Here is a 17437-nt window from a genome sequence, read left to right as displayed (position 1 = left end):
CAGATTATAAAAGAAGAAAAAGATGAATGTTATTTTAAGCAGTTTAATGATACACAAGTAGAGAAAAGAAAGAAATGTATCATTTGTTATACTGATTTGAAAAGAGGTAAATTATATATTATCCTATAACACCATCTATCAGCATTAATATGACTGCATCTCCTGGCATTAATTCGTTGGGGGTACCAATAAGCTACCTATGCTCTTGGCAGGGTTACTGATAAGCTATGCTGCCATAACACTCCCTCACCAATAAGCTACATCAACTGGTCACTTTCATAGCACTGTCCTATACCAGCTATATTGGCCTGGCCTTGGTTTGGTTAAAATATAAATACAAGATGAAATCACACAAATACTATTGAATGAGACATGTTGGGAGACACACGTCGTTACTGAATGAAGACATCTTCTGCAAAGAGGTTGTAAAACATGGAACTGATGACAGGTAAACATCTTTAGAGCAGCAGAAAGATAAAAATATGGCACTGACAGCCAGCAATGGATTTTACACAAGGTTAGTTGAGAAAAAAAATTCAGTGTTAACAAATAATATTGCTTAGGGATTTAGAAATTTTCATCATTTTGTATTTTCTTAATATATGAATTTTTAAGGAAGCCTTTAAAGTTATATTGCTTTTTATTTTGAAATGATGTATTCTAGAAATGCATTCTCTAACTTTACAGGCAAAAAGCTCCTGTACAGTATTTTATATTAAAATGCAACTTATGTTCAATTTTCATATGTTTAAGCATCTGCACCTACGGTTTGTTAGTAACTGTAAGGATACTTTTAAAGCAACATGCCTGTGAGTTGTCAAAAGTTACATGTTATTAAATACTTTTGGATTATATGTTTTTTCATATGCTACTTAGAAATAATGTAAATAAATAAAACGTGCATTAATAGGCAGGTAACTGCTTGTAATAATTGCAAGAATGAAGATTCTTTTAATGGGATAGTCAGATGAATTTGGAAATGCTCATCACTGATTATCCAGTTTCTTTCTGGGATTACCCCTTTGCTGGGATAATATGAGATGCGATGAATCAATGGTTTGTGTTCTTTTCCTGGGAGGTCTCTGTGGTACTCCTGGGGGAGCGAGGCATCCTTATCAGGTTCTGCTTGCATACACAGGAATGCAGATTAGATATTTTGAAGATGAGCAACATGTCCATCTACCAAGCTTCAGGTACTGAGAATCTCCTCATGCAGGGTTGCCACTGAAATTTTATTTTTCATTTCATTTTCCCTGACCAACATTTGTCAATTTCCCTGACCATCATTCAAATAACCACAAGTTTTAAAATGAATAGGTTATGTTGCATTAAGGTATGTCTTAATGAAATGTTCCACTCTACAACTACATAAGTCTGAAATGCAAAAATATTTGTCAAAGAGATTTAATATCAGCTTCTTTCAACACTGACTGCAGCAACATCTGTTTTGCAATTGCACAAAAATTACACCAAGATACAAACTTCAAGTAAATTCTGAATGCTAACAAATGATATAACATTTCTATTGCTTTAAAGGTTCAATCAAAATTATATAAACATTATATATAAAATGGTTTCTCTAAAGCCACATTATGAAATGACAGGTTACCCATCTGTAATTGTAGTTCTTCGAGTGGACCTCTGTGATTCACACCCTGGGTGATCCGCACCTGCGCGGAGACTCATTGGAAAGTTCTAGAGCTTCTGCGGTAGAAAATAACACATTAGAATAAGCCCCCTCCCCCTCATATAAGTACCTTGGTGCCAAGGCTCCCTTTTCATTGTGTCAACCATCGTTACATTAAGCAGAATGGCGTGACAGTGGGGAGGACGGGCAGGATGTATGAATCACAGAGGTCCACTCAAAGAACTACAATTATAGGTAGGTAACCTGTTGGTCCTCTTTGTGACCCATGTGAATCACACCTTGGGTGACTGAAAAAGCTGTCTTACCCGGAGGCAGGGTGTCACACCAAGGTAGAGGCTAGAACAGCACACCCAAAGGCCGCATCAGACTTCTGCCGGAGATCAAGTCTATAATGCCTGATGAAAGTGGACAGCTGTGCCAGGTGGCAGAGGCGCAGACGTCTGGTAAAGGTACGCCACGTAGGAAATGCCGTAGAGGTCATCACTCCTTGGATGGAGTGAGAGTGAAACACCTTTGGGACTGGTTTATGTGCCAGCGGTACGCGAGGTGAATGGTTGAAGCGACCCATCTAGATATAGTTTGAGACATCACCTGGCGACCTTTAGTAGGTGGTTGGTGACTTATGAAAAGTCAAGGTGAATGCCTGAAAGGGTGGGTGCTTTTATATATAAAATGCAAGGGCTCGCCTAACATTTAAAGTATGGAGGATTCTTTCTTGAATTGTGGATGGTGACGGGAAGAAGGAAGGAAGAATAAATGGTTGAGAGAGATGGAATTCACATACAACTTTGGGGAAGAAAGAAATATCCATGGATAGTTTGAATTTGTCCAGGAAAAACTGTAAATAAGGATAGTCATGAAGTAAGGCCGCTAAATCACTAGCTTGTCGAGCTGAGGTGATAGCAACGAGGAAAACTGTTTTAAAGGTAAGTAGCCGTATATAAGTTGAAGCTAAAGGTTCTATGGTGAGACTAGAGATTCATAGAATCTTAGAATCACACTATGGGTGACTAAAAAGCTACCGTATCCGGAGGAGGGTGCCACGCCAAGGTAGATGATACAGCACGCCCAAAAGCAGCATCAGGTTACTGCCAAATGTCCAATGTGTAGTGATTGATAAACATGGACGGCTGTGACCATGTGGCAGAGGCACAGATGTCTGGTACAGGCAGATGTAGATGTCACCAACATCCTAGAATGAGGACGGATACTGTGTGGTGCTGGAACTCGAGCAAGCTAGCTGATAAGCAAGCTGGATGGTAGATGCAACCGAGTTAGATATTCTCTGTGAGGTAACTTGAAGACCGTGGGCAGGAATTTGGTAGCTGACAAAAAGTCTAGCTGAGCATTTGAAGGATAGAGTGTGGGCTACGTAAAAGCCAAAGTTTGTCTTACATCCAAAGTATGGAGGATCCTTTGTTGATGAGTTTTTTAGAAGGAGATGCAAAATAGAAGGAAGAACTAAAGGTTCGAATAGGTGGAACTGGGATACAATCTTGGGTTCAAAAGAAATATCTACAAAAAGTTTAACCTTAGCTGGATAAAACTGGAGATAAGGGTAGTCAGATGTTATGGCCACAAGTTCACTAGGACGTCGAGCTGATGTGATGGCCAGAAGAAATATCATTTTGAAGGTAAGTAACCTTCATTTTTCATGGAGACATGAAAAATAGGCGTCTCTTAGGTCTGTGACTCCAAACCAGTCTTTTCTGCGGAGTAAACGGAGGACAGACTCTAGGATAACCATGCAGATCTTGGTGGTAGTGATGTATTGATTTAGCTCCCTGATGTCGAGGATGGGGCGAAGGTCTCCATCTTTTTTGGGAGGAATGGTGAAATAGGGAGAGAGAAAAACTATGTGTCGTAGTGGCATTGGTTCTATGGCGTCTTCAAGTAGTAATGACAGTATTTTTTCTTGTAGAGTTTGTGACGGAGGTGTGACAGAGGTGTGACAGTGGGAGAAGCCGGTGGAATTCAATGTGGTACCCGTTTCTTATGATGAAGAGCACCCACGCATCTGTAGTGATGTCTTTCAATATAGGTAAGTGCTTCTAAAGGGCAGGAGGAGAGGTGGGACGTGGTATTGGAATCTCAGCTGCTTGTATGTCAAACATGATGCTTAGGCTTAAGGTCATTGCGTGTAGTTGTGATTTGTTGGCAAGGTTTGGCTCAGTAAGGTTGTTGTTTGTAGTAAGGAACATAAGATGTCTTTGAGGTTCTTGCTGAAATTTTTGATAGGAGGTGTAAGGGCTGCGACACTAATTGCACTGAGAGCATTACTGCTATGTAGGGTAGAATTCCAAATGCCTGGCAACTGTCCTCCTTTTCTGAACATTCTCAAGAATGTCATCAGTGTCGGCATTGAAGAGACCAACTCCATTGAATGCGAGATCTTTAATGTGCGTATGCGTGTCCTCAGCTAGACCCGGGGTTCTAGGTCAAGAGAAACATTGAAGCACTACAGAGGTAGCCATTGATTTAGGTGCGGCATCAACTGTGTGTCTAGTGGATAGCATCTGTTGTTTCGCCATCAAAAGAACCTCTTGTTGAAAAGTTTGTGGTAAGACCCTTTTATCTTTGGGGAGAGCAGCAATAAAGGTAGACATATTGTCCAGAGAAAACGTTGGTAGGCGCCCTTAGTTCCCTGATAATTAGCCATTCTCATGATGAAGGCAGCAGAAGAGTATAGCCATCTGCCCATGGAGTCAATGTGCCTGCTGTCTCTATTAGGTGGTATTAGTATTTGTCTGTGTCGACAGTGAGATTGTGAAGCTTTGACGAATATGGAATTGGGAGCTGGTTGAGAGAAAGGAGCATGGAGATATGGACTGGTGTGATAGCATCTTTAGAGATGGGATCATAAAGATGATCTTCTGCTCCAGTAGTGGATCTATGGATTTGTAGGTCGAGGGATTTGGCCATATAAATCATTTGTTGAGCATAGGTTTGAAAATCCTCTGCTGGTGATGGAAGGTCTGTCTGCCACGTCAGAAACCGGCGATGTTAAAAGTCCTGATGGTGTTTGAGGCCTGGTACCATGATCAGATGGGTCGGCATCATACCTCAAGTCAATCGACTGTCGATCAATATCATCGCCGAGTGACTGGTCTTCAGAATATAGGTGTTGACACTGAGTTGCTGATGTCAAAGGAGCGTTGGTGGACAGTGGTTGATATTGAGGGTTGGCGTTCAGTATGTCCATAGACAAGGTCGATATCAAGGGTTGTCAGTCACTATGGTCGTCGAAGGTATGTTCATGGACAGGGGTCAATAGCAAGGGTCTTTGATCAGTATGGACGTCAAAGGTGGGTCCATGCACTGGTTGATAGCGAGGGTATTTGACTGTGCTGACATGGAAGATGCATCCATGGACAGTCAATATCAAAGGGGTCGGTATCGAGGTGTGTTGAAATAGAGGTTGCTGTCGGTGTCGAGAAGTGGTAAAGGCGTCAATGGACCACACTGTACAGTGGTGCCTCACTTGACGAGGATAATCCATTCCAGCAAAATCGCTGTAGAACGAAATCCTTGTCAAGCGAAAATAAAAAACCCATTGAAATGCATTGAAAACCGGTTCAATGTGTTCCAATGGGCTAAATACCTAATCGTCCAGTGAAGATCCTCCATAGGGCGGCCATTTTCTGGTGACTGTAAAGCGAAAAATCCCTCCTAAAAATAGCGGGGAGCCATTTTGCACAGCAGGTGGCCATTTTGAAACCTGACGATCAGCTGTTTTCAGATCGTCGTAATGCGAAGAATCGGTTCCCAAAGCAGGGAACCAATCGTCATAAAGCGCTTTTTGGCCATTGAAACATCGTTTTGCAATCGCAAAAACCTCATTGTCAAGTGGATTCATCGTTTAATGAGGTAATTGTTAAGCGAGGCAACACTGTATTATGGTGGAATAGACAGATGTTGGTGATGTTGAGCGGGATGAGCGCTCGTGGTCCTCGTAATGGAGAGGAAAATAGTAACAGTACTGGTGCCCGGAGCCAAGGAGTATTGATCAGCTTGGTTGGGTCTCTTAGGTGCCAGCAGATAACGTGTCAGGTAGTTCTGGGCGATCATAGTAATACGATCGCTTTGACACTGAAGGCTCCCTAGCAGAGACATCCTGCAGGGACAGCGCCGCTGGACCAGGAAGCTCGACTGGCCGATAGTGTTTGGCGGGCTTCTCCGTTAGGCATCAATCGCGGCAAACAGCATCCCAATGATGGTGCTGAGCATGATCTCTTTCCAAGCGAGAAGGCAAGTGGACGCTTATATAGGCTTGGTGCCTTTGTTGACGTGCTGGAGGCCAAGGTGGTAAGTCTACAGGGGCAGAGTAGAGCAGTTTCTGGTTGCATTTAGCGCCATGGATGTCTGGCGAGGCAATTTGTGAAGATTCACTCAGAGAACCCAAGGATTGTTGCGGGCTATCAGGGGAAGCTGTGAGTCAATCAACATGCTGTTCCCATTCAGGAGACTGTGATGGTGAGGTTGGTGAGGTGGAAGTGCCTCCTCATCTGACAGAGAACCAACACAGATGAAGTTCCCAGGCTCCGGTGGTTGTGCAGTCGGCTTCAATTTCGAAGACTTAGCCTTCTTCGGAGGTGACGGTTCTGGCGCCGAGGAAGCGTCCATGGACAGTTTTCTCTTAGAGGCTGTTTTCGATGTCAAAGGTTTCGACATCGAATATTTGGCTTACTGCACTCGCGTGACCGTTGATATAGAGGGCAGAGTAGGCTGTCGATAATCAGAATGAGATGGGGTAGCTGACGGACGCTGTTTTGTCGCTTCGGAAACAGCTTCATCCATGGCTTTAGAGATTGCTCCCAGAGCCGAAGCTTGAGTCTAGAGAGGCAAGTGCAGAGAACTCTGCGTTTAAAGTTTTTGTAGTGAGGGGAAGAGGAAGTTAGATGGCCTCACTAAGGCAAAAAGGGCATTTAGCATGGCTGTCAGAGAGCGGGATCTCATTATCACAGGCTACGCAGCTTTTAAATGGGCCTGAAAAGGTCATGAACCGATTTAGAAAAGAAAATAATGGAAAGGTGGGGGGGGATGCTTTGGTGTTAAGGCTGGAGCGTATCTTTTGAAAATAATGATAATAAAGTTCAATAACTTTTCTTCTTTCGTTTTCAGATTTCTCACAGAAGCAACAATCGAGGCTCTCAATGCGGTGGTTGAAAGAAACTGAAAGGAGAGCCTTGGCGCCAAGGTACATATACCGGGGGAGGGGTCTATGTTAATGTATTTTCCTTTGCTACCGCAGAAGCTCTAGAATATTCCAACGAGGCTCCATGCATGCTCGGATTACCCATAGTGTGATTCACAGAGGCCACGAAGAAGAACAGTAAGTTGACAAGTGCTTCTGAAAAAGTCAGAGTGATCAACTCAAGGTGGGATCCAGCAACTATTAATAAGTATAAATTTGAAATAAAATTATATGAAAATATTATATAGATGATATATGACACCAGAGAAATTGGCAAAGGTGAAGAAAAATGAGAAAGATATATGTTGGAGATGTAAGACAATAAAAGTTACACTATACCATAAGGGGTGGGGTTGTAAATATATTAGAGCATTTTTGGAAAGAAGTAGAAAAAATGATCACCATAGATTTAAAAATAAAAATGGAGATGAAACCTGAAACTTATTTGTTAAATATGGTGAAGTTAAACTGAGACAAGAGACAAAAAATTGTTTATACATATTAGGCGCAGCCAGAATTCAAGTGGCAAAACAATGGAAAGACAAGGAAGAACCTTCAGTGGAGGATTGTTTAACAAAATTACAGGAACTAATATTAATGGACAAACTAACAGACTCACTGAAAGGAAAGAGTAGAACGGAGAACAAATCTCAATGGGGGAAAGTAAAGAATTATCTCAGAGAGAAATGGAAGAAAGATTCCAAATCTGTACCAAGTGACTTAGGCTTAAATTAGAAGCAGAACTGCTCTCAAAAGAAGTAAAAAACAAAGTAAAGCTGATTATTAATGTGGATATAAAATAAGAATTAAGAAAGGTATTATTAAGATTGCGAAGAAAATAAATGTCTGGTGGAAAATAAGGAAGTAAAAATGTTAAAGACTTAATGTTTTGTGAAAGGGATAATACAAAGTTATTTTGGTTATGTGCTATTATTGTGATAATTATTTACTTATTTTTATAAGTTCTTTTTTAAATAAAATAAAGATTAAAAGGTTTTTTTTTTTACAGGTGGGATTCAGCAAAGCAACATTTTTACTGCTCAGCCTGCTCTCTTATGTTTACCAGGCTGGGCATCTGCAAGCACCTACCTGTTTTAACTTACCTGCTTTACATCCAATAAAGACCTTCTACATTCCTGTGAATGAACAAACGCATGCAAAGTGATCCAATGCATTGGCATAAGCCCATTTACAATTGTCATGGATCAACAGTAAAGACGTTAAAGCAGATTCCATTCTCAGAATGCATTAATGTAAAAAGCAAATGATCAGAATCAATTGCACGTACATATTGAATTACTGTTATGTACATATTTGCAGAATATACTGTTTTCCCGAAAATAAGAAATAACCTGAAAATAAGCCCTAGTATGATTTTTCAGGATGCTCATAAGCTCTACCCCAAAAAAAAGCCCCAGTTAAGTGAAACTCCGCCCTCCACCATTGTGCAGCAACCAGAAGAAGATGACATGACTGTACTGGAATAAATGTAGATTGTTGTGGGATGTGGTGGCGCTGTGGGTTAAACTGCAGAAGCCTCTGTGGTACAAGGTCAGAAGACCTGAAGTCATAAGATCGACTTCATGCGTTGGAGTGAGCCCCCGTCACTTGTCCCAGTTCCCGCCAACCAAGCGGTTTGAAAGCATGCAAAATGCAAAAATGCGACTAGATAAATAGGATTGTCTTCGGACAAACGCTAGCTTTATGGGTTATAAACGGAGATGAGCACCGCCCCGTAGAGTCAGACACGACTGGATAAATTGTCAAGGGGAACCTTTACCTTTACTTAGATTGTTGTACATGAAAAAAATCCCCTGAAAATAAGCCCCACTGCATTTTTTGGAGCAAAAATTAATATAAGGCCCTGTCTTATTTTTGGGAACAGGTGTAAGCAAACACGGCGTTCGAAAACATCCGCGTAAGCCTGGACAGACAGTAATCAGGAGTTTGCACACGCTAAAATAGGCTGAGTGAGTCCAAGCTCAGCTAGCCATGCTACAACACTCCATCTTACAGGTCTGCCCACATAAGAACACCCTTGTACTCTCAGATATAACTATGAAAAGATCAAGTGGGCTTTGTAGTCCTTAAACTTAACTTGCCCCACTGGCAGGACTCCTTAAGTATGCTAGGCCGAGGCAGCACTCTCAGATGACCCTAAGACAAGTGTACTGTTCAGGAAACCAATTGATTTTTATAATCATTATTTTATTAAAACAAAAGCATGTTTCTAGGTATCAAAACCAAACTAAGTCAAAGCAAGTAAATAAGCATTGTGTTAGTTATTTACAACTCTGTAGTGAGGCAAAGAAAACAAAACATGAAAAATAGAAAAGTGTTCAAAACCTTACAAAAATACAAAAAGCCAATAAAAAGAATAACAACAGTTAAATAAGAATACAGTGGTGCCTCACTTAACGAGCGCCCCGTTTAACGATTAATCCGTATAGCGATTGAGTTTTTGCGATCGCAAAAGCGATCGCATTGCGATCTTTTTAATGGGGGGAAATCACTTTGCGATGATCGTGGGGAAGTGCTTCCCCACGATCATCCCAAAGGTCCCTCTGATCAGCTATGTTGCGAGGGGTGGAGAGAGAGAGCCCCGAAGCACAGCTCATCGGCAGGATTTTGCGAAGATCGCAAGATCGCTGGGAAGCCAGCTTCCCCAAACCCCGCCGATCAGCTGTGCTTCGGTGCGCGAGCTCTCTCCCCCCCCTCCAGCCTTAGCAGGGAGACTGAGGCACCACACAGCCGCCCTGGCCGTGCAGAGGTGACTTCTCCTGCCCCCCAGTTTAACTGCCCCCCAGTAAGCATGCAGCCGAGCACCCTTGCCATACCTCCCTTTCTGAGCCACTTCTGATGGGCACGTCACCGCCAGCATCTCTCCAAGGAAGCGGCAATGGCCCTCGGGACAGCAGGCTGTATTTCTATGCACGCCCACAGTCCCAGCAATATATGCAGCGTCCTAGTGTGCTTTTTTGCTCTCAGCCAAGCCGGTGACCCTACCAGCTCCAGGGTTCAAAAGGAGCTACAGACCAGGCAGCCACCCCTGCTGCCAGAGAACAAAGGATTCTGCCTCCTGGACAAAGGCGGGACTCTCGCATAGCCGCTGGCGCACTTGCGTGCAAGTGATCACAGGGCTCCTTTTCCCTCAATTCCTCCCTCTCTTTGTCTTGCTGCTTCCCTCCCTCCGCAGGAACTTTGGAGCTTTCGGCAGTCCCTGCTCCGCCCCCCCGCCTGCACGCCGTTCCCTCTCCAATCAGAGAAAACAGAGGAGTGAGGCAGCACCGGGAGGAGGGAACGCTCGGCTCGGCTGGGCTCGGCGCGAGGGGGAATTGCTCCAGGCGGGTCTGGCAAAAAGAGAGGAGAGTGCTTCGCCCCCCCACCTTCCCCTAAGTCAGGTCGGCACACAAGCAGGCAAGCAAAGGCAAAGACCTCTAGGAGCGAAGCAGGGACAGAGGGCCGAGGAGGGCAACCCCCGCCGCAGTCTGAATTCTTGCGGTGCTGGTGTGGCGGCGGCGGCACGTTCCCCTTGCATTGTTGAGGCGAGAGGCGCAAGGGAGGTTGCCGTAGTGTTGGCGGGCCAGTTACTCAAGGGGAGAGAGAGCCCAGGCTTCCCTGCGATCTTTGCAAACTCCCACCGATGAGCTGTGCTTCGGCGCTGGCTCTTTCTCCCCTTGCAGCTCCAGCCTGGGCTGCCAAGGCTGGAGCTGCCAGGGGAGAGTGAGCCAGCGCCGAAGCACAGCTGATCAGCGGGGCCTTTGGGATGATCTCGGGGGAAGCGGTCCCTGGGGATCATCCCAAAGGCCCCATTTTGCCTTGCTTACCGGGCAGCGAAAATGGCGCCCGGATGGAGGATTTTCGCTTAAAGATGCGTTTTTTCCCGGATAGGAACGCATTAAACATGTTTCAATGCGTTCCTATGGGGTTTTTTGCCCCACATAGCGAGGAATCCGGATAGCGACGTTTTTTCTGGAACGGATTAACATCGCTATGCGGGGCACCACTGTAATCCAAACATGTCATAAAAAGGCTATAGTCCACAGTGATTCTGTAGAACAAAAATCCTGTACTAAAAAGAAAAATTCAGTAAGAGTCCCATTGTCCTTAGGAAAGAAAAATCCAGTAAATGTACCATTGACCTTACAAAATTACAAGAGCATAATCCATATGGAGTATTCCAATAATAAGAGTTCATAGAGAAATAATCCATAGTCCTTAGGAAAAAGCCCATAGGTCCAAGGGTAATCCAGTATAGTACAAAGATCAGTCCATGTAAAGGTTAGTCCCGTGTGTCACGAATGAATGAAGAGTCGGTCTTGAATGACTATGTCCATAGGCAAAAAGTTCCTTTTTCAAGAGTAACTGGCAAGGGCTTATCGCACCTTCCCACGATGTCATCCAATCAGAGTTCGTTACTAGGCAAACAGTCCTGTTGCACCACATGACTTCTTTCCCATACACACACCAGATGTTATTTGGGTTACTGTGGTTTATCAAAGAGTCACAACAATTCCCATCTAATCACACCGAGTCCTTTTCTCAGGCTATCAGAATAACATTCTCTCTGCTCGCCTAGAAACAACATGCTAGCATATCATAGATACTTTATACAAAGAAACAAGATGGAACCTCTCTTGCTCATTTCTTAATTACAAACCCCATATTCCTTACAAGACTTTAACTCAAAAACCCATCTCATCACAACAGGGACATGGTGGCGCTGGGGTTAAATCACAGAAGCCTCTATGCTGCAAGGTCAGAAGACCAGCCATCGTAAGATCAAATCCACGCGACCGAGTGAGCTTCCATTGCTTGTCCCAGCTCCTGCCAACCTAGCAGTTTGAAAGCATGTAAATGCGAGAAGATAAATAGGTACCACCTTGGTGGGAAGGTAACGGCATTCCATGTCTAGTCACGCTGGCCACGTGACCACGGAAACTGTCTTCGGACAAACGCTGGCTCTACAGCTTGGAGATGGGGATGAGCACCGTGCCCTAGAGTCAGTTACGACTGGACTAAATGTCAAGGGGAACCTTTACCTTTACCTTATTTTCGGGGAAACACGGTAGCATAATTGCAGACTGGTAAAATTTAACATCAGTTCTTCTAAATTATTACTTTGCTTCCAGTTACCTATGGCATCCTCAGGAGGAAGTCTGATGTTGTCTGTGTACAGATATTCCAGAAATGCTCGGTAAACAGGATACGAGAATTCATTTATTTCTATAATTTCATCATTATTGTTGTTTAGCACTGATCGGAAATGTTCACACCTGAAGAATCACATATAAAACAAAAATCAATCATGATGCTGGCTATCAGTTTGATTCTTGATATGTAACCAAGGAACAATGGAAAGAGACAAAGTCACTGTGAAACAGAAGAGAGAGAAGAGAAACTAACAAAGAAGTTTCGAATTTTAAACCAGTTGCAAGAGTAAATAATAGTCAACATTAGACTGAGAGTAAAGAAGATAAAGCAACATCAGCCCCCTAGTCTCCAGAACATGGGACTGAATGCAGAAATATTAAATCTGAAGGAAATGAAACCAGCAAGTCTGACCTCAGTTTTAGGAAATATCAGAAAATTCTACAGTGGTGCCTCGCTTAACAAGCGCCCCGTTTAATGACGAATCCGCATAGCGATGGCTTTTTTGCAATCACTTTTGCGATCGCATTGCGATGTTGCCTATGGGGAAAAATCGCAAAGCGATTTTTCCCCATAGCCCCATTTTCCCCCAGCTGACCGGCGGGGGCTTGGGAAGGACCGCGGGGGAGCCCTCCCCCACGGTCCTCGCAAAGCCCTAGCCGGCATTTCCCCCCAGCTGAACGGCGGGAGCTTCCGAAGCCACCGCCATCCAGCTGGGCAAAAATGCCGGCTAGGGCTTGGGAAGGACCACGGGGGAGCCTTCCCCCGCGGTCCCCGCAAAGTCCTAGCCGGCATTTTCCCCCAGCTGAGCGGCGGGAGCTTCCGAAGCCACCGCCGCTAAGCTGGGTGAAAATGCCGGAGGTGGCTTCGGAAAGACCCCGGGTGAGGGTTCCCTCCCCTGCAGTCCTCCCAAAGGCTCCATTTTCGCACAGCTGATTGGTGGTTCCAAAATGGCCGCCAGCTGTGTTGCTTCACTTTAGAGGCACCGAAAATGGCCGCCCCTATGGAGGATCTTTGCATAACTGTGAGTTCCCCCCCCATAGGAACACATTAAACAGGGTTTAATGCGTTCCTATGGGATTTTTTGCCCCGTATAGCGACGAATCCGGATAGCAATGATTTATCCGGAACGGATTATCGTTGCTATGCGGGGCACCACTGTATTTGTGTAGCTATTAATATCGGTGGGCCCAGTCCACAATTCTTGCACTAATGCATATGTGCAAACCTAGCTACTCACCAGATTTCACACATCCTGAATGTTTTGGCACAGATCATTTTTTAAAAAATATATAGTATTAAAATACATTCAGAAATACTTAAAAACTTATCCATAAGCAAATTTTTGTGCAGATGAAAAAAGAGAGAATAGGGAAACACGACTGAACAGACATGGATTTGCATATGCAGAGTGACAGACAAACAAATTGATGGACTCTCTCATCTCTAGACTTGAATGTTGTACATTTTGTGTCATTAAGCAGATCGCGCCTGTTTTCTAAGAGGAACAGAGGAGAGGCAATATAGTTTTCAGAGATTTTTAATGGATATGCTACCTTAATGAACACTAATCTTAAACTAGTTAATTCAAATGGGGGAGAGCTGATACACACCTGCAACCCACAAAATAAATTTAATGTGTGTTGAGTTTTGGAATGTGGGGTAGAAATTACTTTTATAATTAAAAGGGGTGAAAGCTATAGAATATACAAGAAATTCAGTACAGTGGTGCTTCCACTTACGAATATCCCTACTTACAACCAATTTGACTTACGACCAGCTCCGGCCACAAAACTTTGCTTCTACTTGCGACTGGAGCTTCCACTTACGAACAGAAAAAGAAAGGGAAAAAAGCCGGGAAATTCAAATTGCTAACTGTAGGTGGCAAAAGAGGCTGATTCTTTGTAACTCTTTCGCCCCGGCAGTTAGAGTGTGTATGTCATAGTTGGAGGCTTAGGACTGCCACCTTCTGCTTCGGAATGAGCGTGTATGTGTTTGCAGGGAGGTAAGGTGCTGTTTTCTGCTTTTTAAAAACTTCTGGATCTTTTTACAGCATGGTTTTAGGCTGGGGAGGGTTATGTTTTTTGTGCTGTGATGGGTCTTGGGGGTTTGTTTTTTTGGGGGTTCCCCCCATTTCCGATGGGTCTTGGGGTTTTTTGTTGCTTTTGGGGTGTTCCCCCCATTTCTGATGGGTCCTGCATGCTTCCCTTGCTTTTTCCTTTGTTTTCTTTGCATTTCTGACCTTGTCCCTCTGTTCTCTGTGCATTTCCAATCTGCTCCGTTTGTTTTCTGTGCATTTGCAATGGGTCTTGCACAACTGATTGCTTTTCTCCCCCACCCTTCATCCAGAAGGGATTAATAATGTTTCCAATGAGTCTTGCAGTGATTTTTTTTTGGTGATTTTACTCTTTGGCTCGAACAGATTAATAGGGTTTCAATGCATTCCTATGGGAAATGGTGCTTCAACTTACAACCATTTTGACTTACGTCCATCTTCTGGAACGGATTATGGTTGTAAGTGGAGGCACCACTGTAGCATTATAAATATTTTATTACTAAAGAAGAAACAAAACAGATTAAAGAAATGACTGTGATTAGAGAGGATGAGTTAATTTCATACCTAATTTTGAGGAGTACTTTGTGAACATGAATGTATTTTCCATCCACTAGAAACCTCAAATCTGCATTATCTGGGTTGTCAAATTCCTTCTTTATTGACTGAGCTACTGTGAAATGATCATCGGCTTCTGAAAGAAAGACACCCACAAATACATTTTTTTACAATGTTATCCTCCCATTTCAAGCTATCCTGTTGCATGAACACAATGCACTAATGAAAGTCAAGAAAGCAGAACTATTTCACTCAGTACAACTAAAAGTAACTCTGCAAAATTAAAATTCTTGGCACATAACAAAAATGCATAGTGAGAACAAAGAAGGAATAGTTTAAATGAAAGTCAAGAAAGCAGAACTATTTCACTCAGTACAACTAAAAGTAACTCTGCAAAATTAAAATTCTTGGCACATAACAAAAATGCATAGTGAGAACAAAGAAGGAATAGTTTAAACAAAAACCCTTCAGAGTACAACATTTGAAATTACCATATCAGGATTTCTTTTCTTAACAATTCTTGTCTTGTGACTTGTAACTGATGGTTTGTGACTACATCCTCTTTTGCCACAGAAGGTAATGGAAGTTACCACAGTTTGTACTCTGTCCAGGCCTTTCCCACAAACACATACCTACCTGTCAGTGTAGTTCTTTGAGTGGACCTCTGTGATTCACATTGTGGGTAATCCACGCATGCACGGAGCCTCATCAGACATTCTAGAGCTTCTGTGATAGCAAAAAGATACATTAGTGCAGACCTTTCCCCCTCGATATATGTAGCTTGGCGCCAAAGCTCTTCCTTCAGTTAGGTCAACCACCACATAAAACAAACAGGGCGTGACAGTGAGGAGGCTACGTTGGGATGCGTGAATCACAGAGGTCCACTCAAAGAACTACAATTACAGGTAGGTAGCCTGTCTTTCTTCTTCGTGGCCTTTGTGAATCACACTGTGGATGACTAACAAGCTGTCTTACCCGATGACAATACAGTGTGCCCCAAAGCAGCATCAGATTTCTGCCGAATGTTTAATAATCTGTAATGGTTGATGAATGTGGGCGGCTGTCACTAAGTGGCAGAGGCACAGACGTCTTGTAGGGAAATGCCTCTAAGAAATGCTGTAGATGTCACTAACACCCTGGTAGAATGAGGGCGGATACTCTGTGGCACTCGGACTCAAGCAAGCTGATAAGCCAGCTGGATGGTAGAAGCAACCCACTTGGATATTCTTTGTGAAGTAATTTGGAGACCTTTAGCAGGAAGCTGATAGCTGACAAACAGTCGAGCTGAGCATCTGAAGGGTTGTGTGTGGGATATATAAAAAGCAAGAGCCCTTCTTACATCCAACGTATGGAGGATTTTTTCTTGCGGAGTAGACGGAAATGGGAAGAAGGATGGAAGAACCAAAGGTTGGGACAGGTGGAACTGGGAAACAACTTTGGGTAGAAAGGAAATATCTACAAAGAATCTGACCTTATCTGGGTAGAAATGGAGATAAGGGTATCAGATCTTTAGGCCACCAGTTCAATAGCACGTCGTGCTGAAGTAATAGCCACGAGGAATGCAGTTTTGAAGGAAAGTAACCTGAGGTCAGTTGACACAAGGGGCTCAAACAGAGCTTTTGTAAGTTGTTGGAGAACCAGGGTCAGTGACCACTGGGGCGGTGGAGGATACACATCAGGGTATATGTGTGATAGTCCTTTAAGGAAATGTTTTACAGTAGGATGTCTGAAAAATTTAGCTGCTGGAGAGGTTGGTGGTTGATGAGCCACAACTGTGGAGAGATAGACTTTGAGGGATGAAAGGGAAAGGCCCTTAGATTTAAGTTGTAAGAGAAAACAAAGGACTGTGATAAGAGAAGGGTTAATTCAGTGGTTCTTAACCTTTGTTACTCGGATGCTTTTGAACTGCAACTCCCAGAAACCCCAGTCAGGACAGCTGGTGGTGAAGGCTTCTGGGAGTTGCAGTCCAAAACTCCTGAGTAACCCAAGGTTAAGAACCAGTGGGTTAATTGACGGTAGTGTTGTTGTTGAAGTAAAGGACTGGAATTTCTTCCATTTGTACATGTATGCTTTCCCGGTTGAAGGTTTTTTCGCATGATGAATGATATTCATAAGGGAGGCAAAATCCTCCACACTGCCAGGTGAATGGTGGGCAGATCTGGGTGGAGAATTTGATTGTCGTCTTGTGTGAGCAGGTGAGGAAGTCAGGGCAGGTGATATATGTTGGACGACAGATGAAAGACTGGGAACCATGGCTGTCATGGCCACCATGGGGCTAGGAGGATAGCGTTAGGTCTGTCCTGCTGAAGATGGACTACCACCTTGTGTAGGAGTGGGAATGGTGGAAACAGGTAAGCTAGTGACTTGGGCCAACGTCTGACGAATGTGCCTCTGTGGGAGTGTTTGCCTAGTCCTGCACGGGAATGATAACGTTTGTGCTTCCGGTTCTTCCGGGATGCAAAGAGGTTGATCATGGGTGTGCCACAATGTTTGCATAGGGAAAGACAGATTGGTCTAGTTCCCATTTGTGAGCTTGTGACTCCTTGCAACTGAGCAAATCTGTGAGGTCATTCTCCTTACCTGCTATATGTATTTCCGTGAGGCAAATGTGATGGGCGAGGCACCATTCCCAGAGGTCGACAGCCAGATAAAGGAGGCTCGGGGAGTGAGTGCCCCCTTGTTTGAGGATATAATACATTGTGGTAGTGTTGTCTGTGGCTATCTGAACCACTTGCCCTGTAAGGTGGTCTCTGAAAGCTTTGCAAGCTTTTATTATTGCTAGTAACTCCAGCTCGTTGATATGGAGCAAATTTGTCTCTGTGACCACTGGGCA

At 43.7% G+C, this 17437-nt stretch overlaps 1 protein-coding gene and 1 long non-coding RNA gene across 8 annotated transcripts in view; one reads left to right on the top strand and one right to left on the bottom strand.

The window, feature by feature from the left end:
- The window catches only part of RCBTB2 (RCC1 and BTB domain containing protein 2), a 70850-nt gene that overhangs the window by 7537 nt on the left and 45876 nt on the right, over window positions 1-17437 (bottom strand). For 4 of the 7 annotated variants that reach the window (XM_072976857.2, XM_072976845.2, XM_072976865.2 and 1 more), the window contains 3 exons: window positions 15241-15330; window positions 14614-14740; window positions 11979-12118 (listed from right to left, as the gene is read on the bottom strand). In XM_072976857.2, coding sequence (XP_072832958.1) covers window positions 11979-12118; window positions 14614-14740; window positions 15241-15330 — 357 coding nt within the window. The remainder of the gene's footprint in view (window positions 1-11978; window positions 12119-14613; window positions 14741-15240; window positions 15331-17437) is intronic. The other 3 variants (XM_072976876.2, XM_078378661.1, XM_078378669.1) reach the window with 1 other exon arrangement.
- On the top strand, window positions 3352-8190 carry LOC140701332 (uncharacterized). The gene is made up of 3 exons (XR_012080274.2): window positions 3352-3689; window positions 6770-6845; window positions 7852-8190. It is a non-coding gene; the product is annotated as an uncharacterized LOC140701332 (long non-coding RNA).

The sequence above is a fragment of the Pogona vitticeps genome, chromosome 1 (genome assembly GCF_051106095.1).
Source record: "Pogona vitticeps strain Pit_001003342236 chromosome 1, PviZW2.1, whole genome shotgun sequence".
NCBI classification, from domain to species: domain Eukaryota; kingdom Metazoa; phylum Chordata; class Lepidosauria; order Squamata; family Agamidae; genus Pogona; species Pogona vitticeps.
The sequence above is the reverse complement of the archived record's forward strand: the minus strand, read 5'-3'. Positions and strand labels throughout refer to the sequence as shown.